This window comes from Lissotriton vulgaris, chromosome 2_2 (assembly GCF_964263255.1).
Source record: "Lissotriton vulgaris chromosome 2_2, aLisVul1.2, whole genome shotgun sequence".
Taxonomy (NCBI): Eukaryota; Metazoa; Chordata; class Amphibia; order Caudata; family Salamandridae; genus Lissotriton; species Lissotriton vulgaris.
The window spans coordinates 85,399,357-85,422,645 of NC_141688.1; the positions used below are offsets into that span (position 1 = coordinate 85,399,357).

At 44.9% G+C, this 23,289-nt stretch overlaps 1 protein-coding gene across 2 annotated transcripts in view; it reads left to right on the forward strand.

Moving 5' to 3' along the window:
• The window catches only part of ULK3 (unc-51 like kinase 3), a 249,596-nt gene that overhangs the window by 148,238 nt on the left and 78,069 nt on the right, over nucleotides 1-23,289 (forward strand). For both annotated transcript variants that reach the window (XM_086959332.1, XM_086959333.1), the window contains exon 12: nucleotides 6,450-6,528. In XM_086959332.1, coding sequence (XP_086815458.1) covers nucleotides 6,450-6,528 — 79 coding nt within the window. The remainder of the gene's footprint in view (nucleotides 1-6,449; nucleotides 6,529-23,289) is intronic.

A 23,289-nucleotide genomic window follows, 5' to 3' on the forward strand; every position in this document is an offset into this window, starting at 1 on the left:
GCTGTGTGGTGGGGGAGCGACCTACCAGCAAGGTCAAGGGTCGCTCCACTGAATTCTCAGGAGCAGCAAATACTGTTATACTCCCTTGTTTTGCTTGACTCTTGAGGGGTAGCGATCTTGGCTTACTTGATTGGGTTTAGAAACTCAGTTCACTGTAATACTAGAAATGCCTTAAATAAATGCATTGTCTATTAGACAAACAAAAGAAATCTGCATTTATTTGCAGGTAGATAAAAAAGAGCACTTATTTAAAGTGACAAAAAATAGAAGCAGTGTTTAGTCCCGCCTCTAGATACTAATAGTTAAAGAAAAAGAAAGAGGTGTGTAATATGATTGAAAGACCGGACACAAACATAATTTTATCCAACTGCATGTTGTATTCGAGCAAGCTGCACTTAGAAAGAGATGGCTTTAAGTCTGAAATTTGTAAGTGGATGTGAATGGTAACACGTTTTTTCTCTGTTCAACTTAAGCATTTTCTGCTATTTGCAAATTGATGCCCTGGAGTCGCATATCGATGAAAGGTCAACGCTGGACAAGTTTCATACTGTAACACTAGTTTTGCAGGTATATTTAATAGATTCACATGTATCCCTCCCAACTTTGCCAAGGGCAACAGATGAGTGATTCTCAAGGCATGACTGAATGACTAGTATCTGACGATGACTTAAACGTCACAAATGTTTTGGCATTTTCATCAGTGTCTTGAGGGTCTTAGAACAACCACTCATACTTAAGACTCCCATGGTCTTGTTTTTTTTTTTTTAATGTGTTTATTTGCTTTAATTACATCCATACAAATATACAGTTAGACGGCAATTTTTAAATTAGCCAATACAGTACATGGGCAAACATTTGAATTAAGTTACACATCAAACATTGCCATCTCTTTCTGTACGTCTATACATCTCCATTTCCACCATAGGGGACACACATGGATCTCCATGATACTTATTCCACATTGACCACTTCCGGTCCCATTTTTTGGGGCACTCCCTAGCTACAAAGACTTCCGTGTCTGCCAACATGCACCTATCAAGCTCTTTTGCCCACAGGCTAATAGTCGGTGGGATTGCTCCCCCCACCCTTTCACCAGTTCCCGTTTAACGTGCATCCCAGTGTTGTAAATTGCTGTTCGACTTCTGTGAGGTCAGTTGCATCCCATATATTTAACAGTCCCAGTTGCGGCGTCAACACCACCTCCTTTCTCAAGGCAGCCTGCATGCAGTCCGAACCTCCCTCCCAGAGGGCAAGTATCTTTGGGCAGCTCCACAACGTATGATAAAAGGTGGCCTGCTGTCCCCAACCTCATTAACAGAGGTTCAGGTCTAGAGCATATTTTCGCCATGTTTTCCCTGTCTTGTATGAACGGTGAAGTATCCTAAGCTGTATTAGCCGGAATTTAAGTGTGATAGTCGCTTTGCGAGGGGACGTAAGAGCCAATTGCCAATCCTCGTCACTTAATGGGCTGAGGTCATCCTGCCACCGTTCCCTAAGCCTTGGAAAGGTGTCTGGCAAGTTATTGCTCAGTTCTATATATGTGAGGGATATCGCTTTTGAGCTCAGAGGCCCCTCTAACAACCGGTCCTCCAGTGGGGATGACTCCGGTATGTCCTTAAGGGACTGAAAAACCGCCAGAATCACGTGTCTTATTTGCAAGTACCTGTATATTTCTCCCTGAGCCAGGTGATATTGGCTCTGTAGGTCACCAAATGTAAGTACAGAGCCCTTCTTAACCAAGTCCTTCACTGCTGAAATACCTATGAGGTCCCAACTGTCAAACCCAGGCTGATAGCACAGCATGCCCAGCTTCTGCGCATACCATAGCGACGTTACCTTTAGAGAGAACTCCCGCCCATCCCAAACGAGAATTTGCTATTCTCCATATTTCTAGTGTATGTTGGGTAGGTCCAAAAAATGTCCTTGTATTCTTCCCATCGCTGGTGTATAGGGCCCCCAGGTATCCGGAACGATCAGTTTGGTAACCGTCGAGAGCATATGCTGGGTCATCGTGGGGGGGAGGGGGTGGGGGGGTTAATATATCCAGTGATTGACAGTCACCAATCGTGCCGCCAGTAATAGAGTTGCAAGTCAGGCAGCACTATACCGTCATTGTACCAGCCTTTTGTCAGTTTTTTAAGTGCCACCCTTGGGGCCCTCCCATCCACAGCAACGTGCGGATTTCACCCTCGACTGCTTTAAAATATGAGCCTGGGACTCTGTGTGGACCATTATGGCAACTGTACAAGAAAAAAGGGAGGGCCAACTTTAAAGAGTGCAGCGCGTCCCAATAGCGAGAGAGGCAGGTACCTCCAGTGCTCCACATCCTCACGCAGTCTAGCTAGTGGAGGGGGGGCAAATTAGAGCTATAGAAAAGAGCCAAATCCGAAGTGACACAGACCCCCAAATATCGAAACCCCTCCTCCGCCACCGCTATGGTGCAGTCAGCCGGAAGTCGAGGGACCTGGCCCCGCAATATAAACAATACAGACTTATTCCAGTTGATCACATACCCAGAATATTTGCCAAAATTCGTGAAGATGTCAAGTACTACCCAAATTGATTTGTATGGGGAGGCTAGATACAAGAGTATGTCGTCCGCATACAAGAATATACGATCTTACACAGCGTCCGCCCATCGCAACCCACTCACCATCACGTCACGGCGCACCCATGCCGCAAGAGGCTCCAGCAGGAGGGAGAATATCAACGGGGAAAGTGGGCAACCCTGTCTGGTCCCCCTTTTTAACCTGAATGTCTGGGACGTGCAGCTGTTTACCCTCACCTGTCCCAAAACGTCAGTGTATAGCAGCTTCACCCAGGCGATAAATTTAGGGCCCAATCTCACCCTTTCCAGGACTTCGGACATGTATGGCTATTCTATGGAGTCGAATGCCATTGAGGCATCGAGGGACAACACCGCTGCATCCTCCTTGAAATATTGCCTACGAGCCATCACGTTGTGTAGGCGACGTATATTAAGGGCCGTATTCCTCCCTGGCATAAATCCAGATTGATCCGGGTGGATCAGTGATGTAATAACTGTCACCAGCCTATTAGCAAGGACTTTCGCCAATACCTTCGCCTCCACGTTGATCAGCGAAATCGCACAATAGGAGCCACAGCTATCCGCTAGCTTACCCGACTTGTGGATTAATTCAATCGTGGCTAACCGTTGATCCTCTGGTAGCCTACCCACCTTCAGGTTTTCCTCATACATGGCCTTCAAATGTGGCACAGTTCGAGAGGCAGTGGCTTTTAAAAACTCAGCCAGTACTCCATTAGGCCCCATCGCCTTCCTGGATTTAATCTGTCCTAAGGCCTTGCTAATTTCTTCATTCGAGAGATATTCATTTAAAGTTTCTCTCTCATCTAGGAGGACTGGCACGTCACTATCCAGGAGGCGCTGACGTGAATCGTCAGCCGTGTAATGGGTAGAGGGGGAGTACACCTTTTCCAGGTGATCTGCGAATTCGTCCGCTATGTCCCGTGGATGTGTCACTATTTCACCCCCCGGCTTCGTCAATCTGTGTACCCATCTCATTCCCTGTTCTCGACTCTCCAACCACGCTAATGTCCTGCCTGCCCTGTCTCCCATTTCATAAACCCTGTGTTGAGTGTTGCGATATTTAGCCATCATGTGTTCCCTAGTTTTTATCCGGTATTCGTCTTGCTTCATTGAAAGTCTATGACTAGTGTTAGGTGAGGGATCTTGTGCATGTTCTCGCTCCAATCTAAGGAGGTCCGCCTCCGCCTGGACCAGAAGCTCACGTTTCTTGGCACTGTAACCCATCTTTAAAGATAACGCTTGCCCTTTCAAAACCACCTTGTATGCTTCCCAAATTGTTTCTGCGGATTCCACCGATCCTACATTTTCCGCAAAATAGTTCTCGGTTTGTGTACGTAGTTCCTCCCTAATTTCTGGTATGTGTAGAAGCACAACTCCCAAGTCTACGATCAGGGCAAACGGAGAGGAAAATCGTAATAGCCAACTCATCTTTGGTTGTATACTCTTCAGTATGGCCACTTTGCGTCTTAGGATCACACAACCACATTGCATGCCAATAAAACAATATTAAACTAGGAAACACCCCCCTTTCCCACCCTTACCCTGCCTTCCCTGCCCCCCTGCCCGTGGATTTAGAACTACCCACTCCCAAACTAGGCAGAATTCCTCTCTCCCTCCCTGAAATGCAGAAAATGCACGGGGTTAGTCAACTCCCCTCCCCGCAGGTACACATCACATTTACATAAGGTCAACCATCCACGTGTCGTGTTTACTTTAGTCCTGGCCAGACCCATCTCAATAGTGCCTACATATCATAGCCCAATCACCAAGTCTCCACAGCAGTGTCTCGCACCAATATTTATCCAAAACCCTGTTCCCCCCCCCCCATACTTGCGCTCTGTACTAAGCACCGTCTCTCCACGTCGTCAACCAGGGGGTTGTTATTCCGTCTCTTTCGTCTGACCATCTCCCTCCACTGAGCCATTTCTGAGAACTTCTGTTCGGCCACCTCTGTGCTGTCCAGATCTGCCAACTCGATCTCTCCTTTGGCTTCCCACTCTGCTCCACCCCTCCATCCGTTCCCACCTTCTACAGGTGACTCGAAGAACCACGTTTTTCCATCCAATTCCTCTCAACTTTGCGGGATATAACATAGCAAACTTTATTTCCCTGCCACGTAGTTCCTTCTTTACTGCCTGAAAGCTGCGACGTTGGGCCTGGACCTTGGCCGTGAGGTCAGGAAAGAAGGCCACCTCGTTATTGTCTATTTTCAGTGGGGGGCTGGATCTCGCCGTCTGCAGGATAATATCCCTATCTCGGTAGTTAAATACTCAGGCTATAAGGGGTCTTGGGGGCGCCCCAGGTTTTGGCCTGCCTCCTGGGATTCTATGAGCCTTTTCGATTGAAAAGTAGCTAGACAAGGTCTTGGGTTTGAGGTGTTTGGTGATGAGTTCTTCCACATATAGGTCCGCCACCAGCCCCTCGGCCTTTTCCGGTACCCCTAAGATGCGAATGTTGTTACGGCGTGCCCGGCCTTCATAGTCGTCAAGCTGCTGAGCCATCCTCTCCAGTTTCTTTTTCATTTCAAGCATCTGTGTTTGAAGTTCAGACGTATCCGTTTGCAAAGCGTTGGTGACTATTTTGAGCTCTTTGACTTTTTCATTCATCTTCCTGAAGTCTGCTCTGATGAGGAAAACTTCCACCGTGACCGAGTACAGCGAGGAGCGGACGCCATTAATCGCCGCCATGACATCATGCATGGTTGGCTCTGTCCCCTGTTTAAGGGGAGTATGTACCCCATCCTTCTCCATTGATGGCTCACTCTTGTCCCCCGCCTTGGACCAGGCAAATTTGGCTAGCTGCTTCTGGGCGTTAGCCATAGGACCTCTGCCTCCTGTCGCCATGTGTGTGGGTCTACGACACACGTGTACGGCAGAAGTCCAGGACAACACCAGCGTCTGTCTGCACCTGTTTGACGAGTATAACAATGGCACCGTCCACCCACCGTTGCCCCTTTGGGATTGCCGCCACCACTTTGCGTTCGTGAGATTAGCTGCTACAAATGGGTTCTTTTCTTCAACCTTGACCCTCCATGTACTTGGGACCTGCAGACAGCTGTTATGGCCCACCTGCAGCCCCTCCTGGGTAGGTCGGATTTTCTGTCTCTGTTCCTGCACCAACGGCACCGGCGCTGACTCTTTCAGAGTGGCGCCCTATCACCCTGTCCGTTTTTCCACAGGAACAGTTTCTTCCTCGTGGGGCTAATAATCGTCGCTTTTCGCACAGGGGAGTCCAGCTAGGTCAAGTGTGATCAGCGATAGTCTAAATGCAGTGCCATTCATGTGAGGAAGTATGCCCTCCGCCAAGGACCCCTGAGCGCCGACTCCCGTAGGTCTCACTTATTAATGTCTATTAAGGGCGCCAGCATTGAGATGGTGAGTCTTCCTAGCCGTCTTGAGTCGGGGAACTATTCATCTCCTTTGCGGGTCTCCACAGCACACCTGTTGCCAGCCCCCCCCCCCAACTCTGCTTCACATCTACGCATCAGGTCTTCCACTTCCAACGCTGTGTACCATGGGGTGAAGCGGGCCACACTTCTCAACCTCAGGCACCCCCAGTGTCTTCCAATTGCAGTCCGACCACACCAGGCCCACCCAACCACACTAGCCCAGGGCTCCGGTATCCGAGTACGCTGACTCTGCCTCCCCTAGTCACAAGACCGCAGCCGCCATAGTCTTGTTTTACAGGACAGTTCCTGCTGAATGACAAAAAACCATGTGGTAGAGCTATAATGCAAAACTATTGTTTCCGGCATTTACTTTATCTTCTCTTATAGTGAAGTGGTGTTGACAGAAACATATGTGACTTTCAGTCCTTTCTTTCAGTCTGTATGTTTGTTATGTCTGACAAGTCCTGACTAACACGTTATTCTCTGTTGTAGGAAGAAGCCGGAGCTGATGATGCCGAGACCCTGAATCTCTACCAGCAAAGCCTTGGAGAGCTACTGCTCATGTTGGCAGGTGAGGGCCAGAGGGACTGTAGAAACCCAGTGTATAGCATTCATGAATGCAAATATGGTCTAGTAGGTCCAAATACAGTTGGTTGGCAATTTTCTTCTTTCGCGCTCCCTTCGTTCAGGTTTCCAACATTTAAATAAACACGCCACACATGCTGTTGAGGAAAAGTGCAACATCTACCATTTGAGCTGCCGCTTGGTATCTATCTTCGATGGGTAGTCCTCCAAAGGTATATGAGCATATGAACTTTCCCTAATTAGGTTTAACGTGGTCCTCAGTTAACGTAATGAATCATGTTGGGTTTCCTTATGATTAGGCTAGGAGATTTGGTCTTTAAATCATTCCCAGCCCTAATGCTTAACTTGACATGGACATTTTTCATAGATATTTGGCATGTGTGATGTTAGTTATGGTGTGTATGTATGTGGCTTTGTGTGTGTGTGGCACAATTACCTGACTGTATCACACCTGAGTCTCCCTACCCCATGTCCTATGTGCTTTCCTTTTTTCTCCTGTGCCTGTGAAGGCGTTTCCTTGCCTTGAGGCTTGGGTGTCACTGTTTCATTGTCCATGTTCCTTCGTCCCTTTGCCCTTGTTGCCCTGTTCCATCGTTCATGTCTCCCTGGCTCCTACCTGTGTCTTATTGACCTGTGTCTATGTCACCTTTAATGTATCAGTTTCTCTCATGGAGATGCAAATCCAGGCACCCACATTTTTGCATGCAGAGGTCAGACGTGTTTGTACAGGTTGCAGGTATCAGTGTTCTGGCCAGCTGCTGTGTGCAGGTTAGGTGCAAGTGAGCTACACTGGTCGTCTAGGAGTTCATTGTGCAGGTTTTCTCAGTTCCTATAAAAACCTGTGTTTTGTTGTTAGTTAAATGCAAAGCTGTAGGATGAACAAGAAGATGATGTTGTTGAGAATGGTCCCGGACTTCACTATATGTTTCTCATAGTCTCAGAAAGGATCGCCACATTTTGTAATCCATATAACTGGAGTTTATAATCTTAACAGTTGATGTATCTTCCTTGAAACCTACCTCGTTCATCCCCTCAAATTGTAGGATGTCCCATGCCCAGTGTAGCTGAAGGTGTGCTATAACTCTTGTGTTTCATAAAACAGCTCTCTATCTCCCTGTCCTAATGTCGTTATCTCCTAATCCTCAGACTCAGAACCCTTGTTTCTGAGTTTTAGTGCCTGCGTTTCCAAGATCAAAATCCAGTGTCTCCGAATCCCTTCAGCGCCCTAGTCCCACTGACCCCATTTTCCTAGTCCGAGACCCAGTTTCCCAGTGTGCCTGTTTCTATTCCATTTACATTGAGAACATTTGCTCTGTCCCCACTCTCTTTCCTCCCAGTATTGGTGTATTTTGGCCAGTGTTCATTCCATTCTACTAATACCAATGTCTCTCTTTCCTGGTCTAAAGTGACCCTGTCTCTTGGTGCCCCTTATCTTTGACTCTCATAGTTCTGATCGCCATGCTGCAGAACCACTTGTCGACTGGGGTATTTTAGTTTGTGCTGCTTTATGCGATCCCTCAGAACGAGACATTAAGCCTTTTTATTTTGATTTAACAAATACTATAGGCCTACCTATTGAAATATAACTAATGCAGACATTGCGGTGGATAGGATTCTAGAGACTGAGAACTATTAATACCTTCTTCCCCGACTGAATCACTTCCGATATTCGATTCAGCAGTGTATTCCCCCTCCTTCAACCCTTGTTGATTGGTGTTGGGTGGTGCTGGAACCATTACTTCACTGTATCTGCCATTTTTATGGAGGAGCAGGTGGGAGGTGTTGTCAGTTCAGACTGCTCCCATTGAAATGGGCAATATCCTGTTTAAGGGCTGTCCCCACAAATGCTTGGCCCACAGAGTGGCCTCTGGTGTCATGCCCTATACCCACAGCTTAGAAAACACTACTGGGCACTGGCTCCCAACAGTAAGGCCAAGCCACTGACCTAATAATAAACTGAACAATTGCCAATACTGTTGTCCTCAATTCCTCTTATTTGTCACAGCACATTGGAATTAAACCAAACATGGGCCCAAGACTAATAATTCTGTCTGAATAAATCATTATTTTATTATATCACTTTAAGTACATTTGTCAATTAATTTGTACCATTTGTACACTTTTTAAATCCGTACAATCAACATACAAAAAACAATATATACAATGAATAGTAAATAAAACTGTACACATTCCAGAACATTTACTCCCACTCAGTCAACACATTCCACACTCAAACAATCGCTATCACACCAGAGAACGATGATCTATTTACATTGAAAAATTCAATAATCCTTATATACAAAACCATAGAAAATGTGTTTTTTGATACTTGTATTTTTATAAACAATGATACATATTTTTTTAGATCTTATAGCGTACAAACTAGCGGTCTATGCGTTTCGAACTCCAAATTGGTTGGGAGTTCTCAACAGGACCTCATAGCTCTTACTGCAGAAGAGCCTCATAAATCAACTCTACGTGAAACATTTAAGCCCACGTCCTGTGGGCACCTCTGAAGAAGGAATTGTGTGCAGGGACTTAGTCGCAGTGTCTTTTTGATTGAAGGTGAAGGCTCACAGTGTTTCCTTCCTGGAGTCGTTTCGGCGGTTCTCACAGTTACCGATGCACGCTGCGTTCGGTCAATCAAAAAGACACTGAGACAAAGTCCCTGCACACAATTCATGGACGTGGGCTTAAATGTTTCTCGTCGAGTTGATTTATGAGGCTCAATGTAAATAGATCATCGTTCTCTGGTGTGATAGTGATTGTTTGAGTGTGGAAAGTGTTGACTGAGTGGAAGTAAATGTTCTGGAATGTGTACAGTTTTATTTACTATTCATTGTATAAATTGTTTTTTGTATGTTGATAGTAGAGATTTAAAAATTGTACAAATGGTACAAATTAATTGACAAATGTACTTCAAGTAACATATAATGAAATAATGATTTATTCAGACAGAATTATAAGTCTTGGACCCATGTTTGGTTTAATTCCAATGTGCTGTGACAAATGAGAGGAATTGAGGACAACAGTATTGGCAATTGTTCAGTTTTTTACTATACCCACAGATGCATACTGTGTGCAGCAGGCTCTGGGTGCATGTGTTTTGCATACAGGATGTGATCAAATGCTGCACCCACTGTCCACATGCCACTGCACACAGACAATTCAGAATTTGGCGGTACGTGAAGTGCCAAACCGGGGGTGGTGCAGCGGTATTCTGAATTTGGCTGTTTGGGAATTTGGCACCATTGGACTGCCGCAAGTGCCAGGTATCTGTGATGCTTCTGCAGTGGCGCGGCAGACTGGGCCAGCAATGTGCTGGTGGTGCCGCTGCTGTACCTCCAAGCATATTCTGAGTCTCCTAATCGCCACAGTTTTCATGGCAGTGAGCCCGCCATGAAAACTGTGGAGGTGAGGAAACTAAGAGAGCCCTAAAGGGACTCCTGGTGCCTCAATCAATCAATCAATCAGAGTACTTGTAAAGCGCGCTACTTACCTGTGAGGGCCATGTTGATGCATGCAGGAAAGCACATGGTGTGCCCCCATTGCAGTGCCTTTCTAAGGCTCACTGCCTAGGACCGCCAAAGCACTGCCAACCAGACCAGGAGAAAACTCCTAATCTGGCGGCCAGTGTGGCAGCAGACGCTAGCGTGGCGGCCCACTGCCACACCGCCAAAGTCGTTATCGGGCCCAAAGTTTGCGTGCAATGTGTTCTGTTGACACAGCGCCCCACACTTCAACCAATGCATGCTGCATATGGTTAAAGCAATACACAGAGTCCTGGGCCCTGCGGCCAGGGCAGGACATTGCTAGAAAATACAATAAAAGAAAGGGTTAGCAAATTATGTTATGATGATCCAAGAGTTTCTAACAAACTCTTGTGATTCATTCACACACCATGCATGTTGCTAGCACTGCATGTTTTAGAAAACACTAGGTATATTCTGCTTCTATTACCAGAGAACATCATGTTACAGCATAAGAACTGCTAAACTAGTTCTTATAAAACACTCGTTCACCTGCTGTTGACTTGGATGTTGTTGTAAAGTTGACTCTGATGATCTGTTGGCAAATGCTTCTTTATTCTGGAAGCTTCAAAGGAATAAAAACAATGGTTCCCACATCTACCCAGCTAGGGGAGTCATCACATAAAACATATTGCGTCTGCCAGAGAGGAACACAACTTCATACTGTGAACTCCGGATGAGCCTTCAACACTGTCCCATTTTTCTACTCGTCCTGGTCATATCCCCACCCTCACTTCCACATTGGCATACATTGGTACAGAATCGTATTAATGAGGAGTAATGTTTTCCTGACCAGAATGAGTCAGACTAAAAATCTCCCAAAAGATCTCGATGTAGGCCAAAGAAGCCACTTACCACTTAAGTAGACATAAAGATCAAATCTCGATTCCAGCATCAGTGCGACTGCACTTTAGATTTCTTGCAACGTGAGTTGAAGGCATGGAGCATTGGACTGTTACTCTGCCCTCATTGGCCAAATTAGATATAAATTCAAATTGCCTGCAGAAGGAGTGCAAAATACTTGGTTCTGTTGCTTGCACACCCAACTGCACTTTAGATTACTTGTTCACAATTTTGTCGCAGATCAAAAACCTCCTTCAGATAAGATGGACTCTGGGGCAGTAATAGGTGGTTAAGCACAACACGAGGGGTAGAGCTATGGACCCGCTATTCTGCACTCACTGCCCAAGTCGGCAATAAATGCAAACCTCCTGCCAGAGTTGTATGTCAGTGACACATGTCGGCTGGAAGGCCGAAAGGACGTTGGTCAGGAATGCTACTCAGTGGACCAGAAGCCTGTCTCTTGAACTTTACTCTTTGGAAGGTAGCCACATTTTACGATTTGTGTAAAAGGCATACTGAGCAGACTTAAACTTTTTAAAAGTTGCAATTCAATCAAACACAATCTTGTTCTCACTCAGTGTTATATGCAAAACATATTTCACAGTCTTGTTCTTTCTCTAGTATGTCATTCTTTCAAAATTGGCAAAGGTACTCAGCTTCTGCTAAACTGCAAGGCCATGTATTAGTGGCCCATACATCCACTAAAGCTGATCTATGTAGTGGTGTAATGTTACCCCACTACTGATGAGACAGTTTGTGTTCTGGCAGACATGATTGTTGATCCAGCAGCCTCGCCTCCTGCAGTTATGATTAATAAGGTCAGTCTTTTCCAGACCAGCAGAAGCTCCTTCATAGAAGGTATCTATCCAAGCTGTGAGCTGCCCTCTTGAGTTAGAAATGACTTAAAACGCCCTGACTGGATAATAACTTTTCCCATGGGGAAAGATGGTTTCGACTTTAAGTGCATAGTTCCTCCCTTAGTATGATACTGGACTCCCATTGCTCTAAGGAAGGCACGCCAGATGAATGACTCGTTGAGAGGTGTAGCCTCTCAGATTGTGACCTTGTACTTGTCAAATGAACACGCCCCAGTCTGGAGGCATGTTAGTTAGTTATTTGGAGGACATAGCACAGCTCGGGTGAGCTATCCATTGTCCCACTGCGTAGACCTGCTGTGATGCACAATACTGTAGACAAAGCAAAAAAATCACCAAGCCTCAAATACAGTGGCTGTGAAGAAGATTAGCCACTACCATAGTGCACCTTTCCAGACATCGGCGATCACCTTGCATAAGCAGACTGGGTAACCCAAATGTATTAAATGGCAACACATTAAACAATAATCTGTTGGCTCCAAGAGCAAATGGGGTTATTCCTTACGATATGGTCCCCATTTATGGAAAAAATAACAAACGATTTGGCTTGCACTAGCCCCTGCGCATCTGCATGGTTCTCCCCCCTCAATCCATCCCCCTTTGTAACTACAATCCCATTATCGCCCCCAACCTCTTTAACATAATATGGCTGCCCATGTACAGATGACTGTCTTGATGATAAATCCCTATGTCATTATCTGTAGTGAACAAATGCACTTACTACCATTCTTATGTGAGTTTAGAATGTATCCGTTTGTATCTTTTATGTTATTCATGTACTCTGAAGTCCTTATGTAATGTAACTGGTTTTACCTTCGGGAAAAGTTTGCGCTATATAAAAGCGCATAATAAATAAGTGCAAAGGTTGCTGCTTTAAACTTGCCATCTCATAAACTTGATCTCCAAGGCGATCTTTCACATATGCTCGCTTAATATATGACAGCTGTTGACACAAAAGTAAATTAACTGAATACTTATATTCACAGACTTAAGAAGGTGACAGATTTACAAGTTCGAACTCGTGAGTGTTCTATTTTTACTGATAAAGTAGTCTCTTTTCCACACCTTTTACGTTCACTAGTTGGGGAGGAAAAAAGTTAGGATTTTAGATATTGACACAAATCATAGCTTTTCTGCTATCTATGCTGCTTGTCTTCATACTGTGGAAGACCAGCACGATCAAGCAAAAAACATAAGATACTTTATTCTTTAATGTAATTGTGCGTGTTGCTGTAATTCATTGGCCGCCTAAATATTCAAATACTTCGTTATGTTTCCCAGAGAAGATTTGCTCTCGGACCATACAGCCAGTTTGCATCTAAGGTACAGAAGACTTCTCCATAACAGATGCACAAATAAACCATTTGTATCTGTGCTGTCTGAAACGAAAAGGAAAAAGTAAAGAAAACTGCATTAAAGACATGATGAATGAATGGGGCAAACACCTCAAGGGAGGCAACTCGTTGTTTAAAGTCACTTTTAAGATCCAACCATGTTGGAAAGCCAGCAGCTCAAGTGAGTTTCAAATGGCATCTCCTCATTAAGAGCACCACAGGGATTCTCCTTCCAAATTGATGGCCACCACAACCAGCAAATGTCAAGTTAATTGCTCTTTTAAACATTGAAGCAAAATTCTTCACAATTCTTCTTCTAAAGGAATTAGAAGGGTGGCTTTTCATTAAGAACATGATCCGGTTTAGTCAGACTGGTTCTCAGTAGAGGACGGGTACTTCATATAGCATCTTGGCTGTGTTATTTCTAAATGAAGAGGACTTACTCCAGAAATTGCCACTTTACCTTTGCTTTATAAACTCTCCACAATACTTCACAGAGTAGATAAGCGGTCGGCTTTGGTCAAGTTATATGTTTGAGGGATCCTGCTAATCTGGTAAGAGCAATGCAACTTCTTTGAGAACACAAAGTTATGTTTAATTGTGGGTACGGGTTCTCACATGTCTAAAAACTGTTAAATAATCATCGCAAGCTAGGCAGTGTTTCAGCCCTGTTATTATTCATTGCTAAACTTTTTAGATGGTACCATCACAAACTCCCCTAAATATGCCTTAAAACCAAAAATTGGGGGGCGTGGCCCCGAATTTATATGCCCTGAATGAACAACAAGAACTCTTCCTGCGCCTAGTCCTCTCTGAAGTTCTTGCCTCTCCAGACGGGGCGCTTTTAGTGGGAGGGGACCGGAATGTGGTGATGGACCCAAGGATGGATAAATCAGAGCAGCGAACACATCAGACGGGAGCACTGTCACAGAGAGCGAAGCAATGGTTGATTGATTGTGGATTGAGCAATGTGTGGCACTCTCAGCATCCTAATGTGCGAGATTACACTTACTACTCCGCAGGGCACAAAAACCTATGCACTCTTAGGTCACTTTTTGGCCACCCCCCCTCTCCTCTCGCAGTTACACGCTGCAGATATCACTCCCTGTTCCCTGTCGGACCATGCCCTCATCTCAGTGTTGCTCACATCCCATGGCAGGCGTTCCCCACTGCAGGGCTGGCAGCTCTGTGATTCCCTTCTGCACTCAGAGGAGGTCACTACTCGAATTCGGAATACTATAGTACACTACCTCGTAGACAACGACCAAGAGTGCACTCCTCTTGCGGCGGTATGGGAAGCTTTGAAATTAGTAGTGCGGGGTGAATTGTTCGCGATTGCAGCGTCCTTTGCGCAGTTATGCAAAGAAAAGCGTGCAGAATTTGAGAGGGTGGTGGGAGCCCTAGAAGCAGTGCACAAGCGGACCGAAGCCCCAAGAGTCTGGAGGGAACTGGAAATGTGGTGGCGCATGATGAAACACCTAGTCTTGGACAGGGCAGACCATGCCCTCCTGCGCCTAAGCCATAAGTTTTATCTGAGCGGAGACAAGGGAGGAAAGATGTTTGCACATAGGCTACGGGCGCAAACGCAGTTGTAAGCTATGTAATCCGTCCGGGATCTAAAAGCGGTAGAGCATAACACCAACACTCTTTTTGTTGACATCTTTCGCCAGCTCTATCAATGCCTTTACACTGGGTGGATACTCGCCCACAGGGCACGGAAGAGTATTTAAATTCTTGCGATATTACTCCTCTGTTTAAATCATCGGCTGACACTTTGGATGCCACCATTCGAATAGAGGAGGTCATCTCAGCGATAGCACGATTGAAAGTGGCCAAATCCCCGGGTCCGGATGGCTTCTCAGCACTGTTTTATAAAACCTTTTGCGTGGAGCTGGTTACGCTTTTTTTTTTTTTTCAGAACAAAATTTTATTGCGTTGTTGAAAAGTTGCATGACAAGTACAGCGCCCCGAGAACCGGAGAAGCTGTGAGCATTAAAGTGATTATTACAGTGTAGGTAATTCTAACAACTATTTAAATGAAAATCTCTCCCATCTCCAGAGGTACCCGGCAGGGGTGTCCCTTGTCCCCGCTGCTCTTTGTGCTCTATATGGAGCCTTTTGCCCAACGCATTCGATCGAACCCAGACATTATAGGTATCAAATTTGCCGCTGACGCACACAAAATTAGATTGTATGCGGACGGTGTAATTCTGTCAGTTACATAACCCGATTCCACATTGCAGCACCTATCGAGAGAGCTTCTTGCTTTTGGAATTCTCGCAGTGTTTCAAATTAACTTTTTGAAATCGAAAATTCTCAACAACTCTATTCCTGAAGTTGATGTCCGGGACCTGCAACAGGATTTCGCCTGCCAATGGGTGCACAAAGACATTACGTATCTGGGCGTTCGGCTGACCTCGTCTATCGCTAAAACAACTGCCCTCAATTATAAATTACTAGTGGATCAAAGAACCAAGGCATTGTCTGATTGGTCCCGCCTCAACCTAGCATGGTACGGCAGATTAGCGGCAGTGAAAATGACTGTGCTCCCACGTATCCTTTACATGTTTCAGATGCTCCCTGTGAGTCCACCTCCCGGCACCCTTTGGAAATTGCAGGGGCTCCTTAACAAATTTTTGTGGGATAATAAAAAACCGCGGCTAGAATCATCACTGGTCACCTCGCCGAAAGGTAGTGGCGGGATGGGTTTCCCGCTAGTGGAAGCTTATTACCAACCATCTTGTCTCCGCTACATTTCGGAATGGAACAGGCCCTTGTCCAGCCAACACTGGAACTTTATGGACCAAACAGTGGCTGGCTGTAATATTTGGAGCGAACTCTGGCTCTCGCGCAAGCACAGAGCGTGGGGCTTATACTCCTCTCAGATTACTTTGCCAACTCTTAAGGCTTGGGATCAGCTAGCACGCCAGAGAGGCTGGACTATGTTCCCCTCTCCTATGACCCCTATCGTGGACAACCTCGACTTCCCGCCTGGTTGCGCGTCCCCAGTCTACCACCGTTGGAGAGAGGAGGGTTGTAAATGGGTATGCTCTCTTTTTGATTTAGATGGCTTGATCCCCTTCCCTCAACTGCGTAAGGATTATCATGCCCTACCAGAATCGGATGCTTTCCATTACTCACAGCTTGAGCACTGGGTGACCCAACCCAATTTCGCTCTTATGTGCCGTCCCTTGACTACCTTTGAAAAGTGGCTGGTCTGTAAAAAGGATGACCGTAGACTCATATCTGAGCTATTCGCCATGATTGTTGCGTGCCCCAAGAAGCAACGCACAAAGGCGCAGGTCCGTTGGGAGACTGAATTAGAACAGCCTTTAACGCAAAAAGAATGGGAGCACGTCTTTTACCGGGCACACCACACTGCTTCCAACTCTGTGGGCGCGGAATCTGCCTATAAAATAGTCACTTATTGGTACTATACCCCCGCCTGCATCAAATCATGGGATGGAGCTAAGTCAGACCTCTGCTGGCGGGGGTGTGGTCTTACTGGCACCTTGGTACATTTACTGTGGCACTGCGTGAAACTAGTGCGGTATTGGGCAACGGTTCTCAATGACCTTGACACTGCATTTCAGATTACATTCCCACGAGCACCTGAACACACATTATTGGGACTCCCCCATCCTAAATTCTTCCCTTTACAGTCGCCGAAAGATAAGCATATAGCCCTAGCGTTGCTTGCGGCGAGGCAGGTATTACTGACGCATTGGGGATCCTCGACAACCCCAGACCCTTGCGATTGGATTCAGACGTTTTGGCACCTCTTGGCGATGGACGCCTCTCGCTCAGCATTGATGGGAAGAGTTCGGAATATGAGAAACTATGAGCCCCATTCTTGTAACTCCTTACCAAAGACATGAGGGAAGTTACGTGCGCGAAATACCTGCAATCCTACAACTCATCCCCCTGGAACCACCAGGGGCCACCAAAACGTAATCTGACAGATACTAGCCTGGGGCCGGCTGTTAGGGAGAGGTAGAACTGGTGATTAAGAACTGATGCAGAGAAGGGTGGGGGTGGGATTGCTAGGGGGGAGGGGGGTTTAGTTGTTTGTCTATTTCTTTGTTTCTTTTCTTCTATAAAAGTGGCATCTTAGCCGGGTGCCTTATCTTTGCGTGGTGGTCTGAATGTTATTGCGAGGTCGCCCTCTGGGATGTAGACCTAAACGCTGTGTATTGATCATAAGATTACGCTCTGCCGGCGTCTTGATGTAGGCAGCTAAACTGTGTATAATGATTTTCTTTTACCACGCAATAAAACGATTACTTCTAAAACCAAAATTGGCCTTGCAGTGTGCAGCCAATATTGTGCTCTGCTGTGATGGATCCATTTTGCAAAGACTTCTCACTGTTGTGGACATGTACTTTTAGTTCAACAAGATGTGAATTATTGTAATCAAAGATGATGCGTAGTCAGGGTCTTGTAGTTCATTAAGTATATTTATTCATAAGTACAAGAAGATGGTAAGTCCTTAAGATGTCAATAAGTTGCCTTAATCTTAGCCCAGTTAATACCCTAGTAATTGCCCCACCAGGAGCAGCCTCCTGGCTGCTCAGCCCATCCAGACCAACTGACCCTCACCACATACAAACACACTCCAACATTCCGCATGACCTCATCACACGCTGAGCAGCAAAGCAGAGAGACACCATAGGGAGAGTGCAACAAGTAGAGTAAGACTACAACATGAATCTAATCAAAACCAAAGAGATTGTTTATTAGGAAGATTCTAAGGCTAGGCATTTGCATTCAAATGGGCCTAGTTATACACCTTCTGGTGTCACGCTTGAGAAAAATTTATAAAATCCAAAGTCGCTTGTTTTTGCCTTGCGCCCAGTGACAAACTGTCAAACCATTGTTTGCAATCCTTCCACAAGGAAAGCCAAATTAATTCCATCTTATTTCTTAGCAGACATTTTCCGAGGCACTTTATCTAGTTTTCAAGACATTTCCCTCTGTGACACATACCGAACTCTTCTGCTCAAACTCTCAAGAATTTCTTCACCACCACTAATAAGATTAGTGTTTAACTTGCACAAGCAATCCAGAGCTTTGGAGGCACCTTACATGAAGCGATGCTACTACCACCTCTGCTCGGCTGAAGACGGCCCCTGAAATGGTTAGTGTGAAATCAAGTACGTGTAGGGAAAAGTAATTGGAGAAGCCTTTAGAAGAAATAGTCCAATGTAGCTCTTGAATCATTACATGTTCTTGAGCTGTGGGAAAGTGCTTGTGCTCCAGCTCAGTTCATTTGGCACATCAAAAGGCAGGTCAAGTTGATTTCACATAAGGAAGTCTAGTAGGCACTCATAAAAAGAGCACAGGCCTGCTAATTCTGATAAATCAGTTCTGGCAATTCGCATTTATATGCTGCCTTTTCTCTCTGTTTTTAAATACATTAATTGCTTCAGTTTGGCTTGGCATCTTGCCGACTTTAGACTGTACTACAAAAAAATGTTTTCAAGCTGCCACAAAATGCTGATTATGTGCATATAAAATAAAATCGTTGGCTAATGTCCAAATGTGTTGCTACTTTGCAGGAAATGGTTAAAACCAATGTTTACTTGTTTTAACATCCGTACCTGCCGCCACACGCTTATTTTTTGTCTGGAAGGCTCGAATCCCCAAATGTCGGTTCGTTTTACTACTTTTTTTGGAAATGTGTTGCTACTTTGCAGGAAATGGTTAAAACCAATGTTTACTTGTTTTAACATCCGTACCTGCCGCCACACGCTTATTTTTTGTCTGGAAGGCTCGAATCCCCAAATGTCGGTTCGTTTTACTACTTTTTTTGGAAATGTGTTGCTACTTTGCAGGAAATGGTTAAAACCAATGTTTACTTGTTTTAACATCCGTACCTGCCGCCACACGCTTATTTTTTGTCTGGAAGGCTCGAATCCCCAAATGTCGGTTCGTTTTACTACTTTTTTTGGAAATGTGTTGCTACTTTGCAGGAAATGGTTAAAACCAATGTTTACTTGTTTTAACATCCGTACCTGCCGCCACACGCTTATTTTTTGTCTGGAAGGCTCGAATCCCCAAATGTCGGTTCGTTTTACTACTTTTTTTGAAGCCTTGGATTGTGAACTCAGAACAGAGGAGGCTTATACAGCTTAAGATCTATTTTGCACTATTTTTATACTTTTGGTAATGTGAAACGTGCATTTATAAAGTCGTCAGGTTGATTCAGAGCACTGCTGCTCATGAATAGGCTTTTTAGTGTAAACAACTGCGCGATTGAGGTTCCACTGTGAATAATTTGTTTTTAAACTTTTGAATTCAGACCAGGGTTGCTGGCATCAATGTATGCTGATGCTGTTGTGGTTAATCTCCCTTTGATACTTGTGCGCTTTTTAGGCAGTCGAAATGAGGTGCATTTCTTGATACAAATGTTTTGTGTTGGATTGTGATCGTTTTAATTAAATGCACAATAAAACCAGTTGGATTAAACTGTTCCTCCTGTACTCGGCCGTGGAAACTGCACACTCCTTCCTGAAAGAGGTTGCAACTTTTAAAACCAGTGGGAAAGCTCTACATTGTATGTAATTTATATGGGTTTAAAAGCAAGGTTCAAGGAAGTTATGTTTTAATCCGGGCAAAAAGAGGGGTCAGTCAACTTCCTAGAAAATACTTATTTTGTGCAAGGTGAAAGCCGCATGGCTTCTGTTGGATTTAAAAAGTACAAAAAAATTAAGTTGTGTTCAAAGAAAACTGTTTTGATATTTCCTTGTCCGTGGAAAGTTTCCCCAAATCAAGGGTCCTATTCAGAACGTTCCATTTAACTACCAGTTTTAGGAATGTCCCAGAAGCTCTGGGAGCCTTTATTTTGCACACAGACGTTGGTTTTTCACATGGAACTAGGCAATGCTTTCAACTAAGATCTGTAGAATATCCAGAAATCATGGAGTGTTGCAATGCATGCAGCATGCCAAATATACAAGGAGAACTGAGGATCACTTCAGCGCTTCTGGTATGCACAGTATCTGATGGCGAGTTCCTGTCTAGGATATTATTGTGCACTTTGGAAATAAAGCTATGGCCTGTTTCTGTGGTAGAGGGAGGTGCTGTGCCACATCCTGTTCCAGAAGATTTTTCTTTACAAGGAACTTGAAAAAAATTACAGCAGGTACAAGGACATCGCAATCTACTGGTATATGGAGCAAATGTCTTATTTGTCACTTTGAGTCCAACAAAAAAAATATGCAGAACATATTAAGGATTGGAGCTCAAGTTTGTTTCCGGTAGGCAATACATTTAGCTTTTTTGCTTTTTTACTTTATTATATTGTGGATATTTTCCATCCATATGTATTATAAAGCACTCATGCATCCCTACGTTTATTACCTTCTTATTTTTCTAGATATTTTATATCTCCATCTTGCCCCAAAATACAAGGAATCCGCTTTGGCTGGAACTGCATAAAGCAGATTCTGAGGCATGGGGCTGGATCGTGATGACAGCCCATTGCGGTTGGGCCCAGGGCGTAGTCTGGTGTGGTGATATCCTGTGCAAAGTTGCACACTTCCAAACCAGAATAAATGGAACTATGGGGGCAGGACAGGTTGACACTTCGTGCTGCCGAATGATACACTTGGCTCCCGAGATTAAATGTAAATTGATACTTGTATAGCGCACTACTCACCCGCAAGAGTCTCAAGGCCCTTGTACGAATACCGCTGTGGAACCCATCCTGGCTTTCCCTGTGAGGCGTCCACTCCTGGGCACCCCAAGGTGAAGGCCAGGCATCCTTAGTGTTGTGGGGGCCGTTGTGGAGATTAAGCAAGCTATTGCCCAGAGTTGCAGAGTGGGACTCCATGATTGGAATAGGCACTGAGGCGAGAATTATCAGGTCGGTGGAATTTTTTGAGCCCAAGACCCGCAGAGGCGGGGAATTGAACCCTGGTCCCGGGCTAGACCTCTGCATCAGGGTCTGCCGCTCTAATCATTGAGCCACACTTCTCCACACGATTGCACTGAGATTGCACTGTACAATGCCAAATGCAGGCTACTTCAAATTCTGGCGGCATAGTTCCGGGTTCGCGGCATAGCTGAAAGGCACGCCATACCTCAAAAACACTCTTCATATGGTGGAAGAACTTGCATAGTGGGTTGTTTCTATATCATAAAATGAACTCAAAACATTTAGTTTAGAGAAAGTTATGGTTCTTTATTCAGAAATCAAAAGTTAAAAAAATAAACTTTCTTTCAGCTTCATTTAAAGAAACCATAAATCCACCTTATTCCACTGCTCATAAACTTACATGTCACAATTAACATCCCCAACCTTGCTAGTGACATCACATTTAATAATTTTACATTGTTCCACAATATAAGTAGTTACAACTTCCTCACCACTGACACCTGTGATGGCATAATGAAGCCAGTCCAGGACACTGCAGCTCAATAAGTATTAGGCTCAACCTTTGGGTTTGCACAGGGGGCTATGCTGAAGTGGAAGAGTGATGCATAGGCCTGGGTGAAATTTCTGCAGATGTGCTCCTACAGTGGGGATTGAACTACCTGATAGGAGGGAGAGTTGGAAATGACCAAGAGAGCAACGTTCCGGGCAGTGAGCTGGGTGAAGGGGGAATCGAGAGCTGCGATCTGGCGTGGTAGGGGTAAAAGGAAAAAGCGTAGTCCTGGGAGGGAAGGAGGAAGGGAGGGAAGGAGGAAGGGAGGGAGGGCCAGAGAGATGGCCAGTGTTGGTGGTGGCGAAGAGCCATCCAGGTAGGGCTAGGTTGAGTTTCATATTAATACTACCCTTAGTGTGCTGGGCTTGTTCTGTGTGGAGAAATTGTATGTTGGAAGCTGTTTTACCACAGTATTTGGACACTGCTCAGGAAGCTTGCACTGTATCTTGTCTTGTATCTGATGTAGTATGGCACATTGCTAGTAATGCAAAACAAACAAAGACTGTTTGAGAGCGAAGCACTTTTCACTGGCTCCCGTGGGATGCTTTTTTAGAAACACAATTCCTTCCTATATGTTTCCATCTTTTTCAAATTGTACATATATCAAAACAAATTGTCCATATGTTACGTAATTCTTGTCAAGAAACCAAAATGACTCAGATGCTCGTCGATGTCATATATTTTAATGACTGTTTTCTTGCTTTAGATTTCTTCTTTTAGTACATTACATCATGTACAGTGATTCCTCTTAACATCATTATGGCAGTTCATCCCAATGCATTTCGGTATTATATACCTTCGTCAGGGGAATACTGAAAATTGACATAAAACAATGATCAAAACTCTACATGGGGATTTAAGGACCCCACCTCGTGTACATGCAAACACTCATATAGTTTTTATGTGAAGGATACCATCTCTGTGCACATGCTGCTGTCTATGTTTTTCCGTGATCTTAAAACTATGTAACCTCCAACATACCATTATACCCTGTGCTACATCACGACCACATGCTGGTCAATAACATGCTAATCGTACCTGCTCTGATGCTCCAGTGTCTAACCGATGTGTGTACTAGCCGCTAAGAACTAACGAAAAAACTGTAAAAAAGAAAAGATGTTGTCACTGTGTTTTCACCTCTTATCTAAACCTCAACTGTGCCAAATAATATAAAGCAGCGTACCTTGAAGGCTTGCCGACGTTACCAATGCCCAGTATTCTCAAAGTCACCGTGTATCAGGCTGCCTCGTAAAATCAGTACTGCCGCCAGACGGACAATTCTGCCAACAAACGAATACTGCATTACTAACCCGCCCTGCTGCACGAAAACGTGCTGCGTGCTTGTGTTATCTGAGACGCTACCGCAGTCTCTTACCTGGCTTATCGGCTCTGACTGACTTCTGATCCTGTCGTGTGGCGTGGAAGCTGTCTTCCGTGTTCTACCCGTTGTGAAACTAAACCGAACTGAACATAAATGACGGGCGCTGAACATAGATGACGGACTAGTGTTGTGTTCTGGTGACGGGCGCCATCTATAAGTGAATATAAATGCCTATACTCCAAGTGAAATCATAAATAAACTATCGGTGGTGGCTAGCACCACCAGGGCGTGTTACGTAAGTTTAAGCGTGACACCATAGATTATAAGTTAGACGAAGTCTACTCTTGGGCAGACCAATACGCACAGAGAAGAAGTTTCAAGAAACCTCAGGCTTCTACTTCGGAGGAAAGTGTAG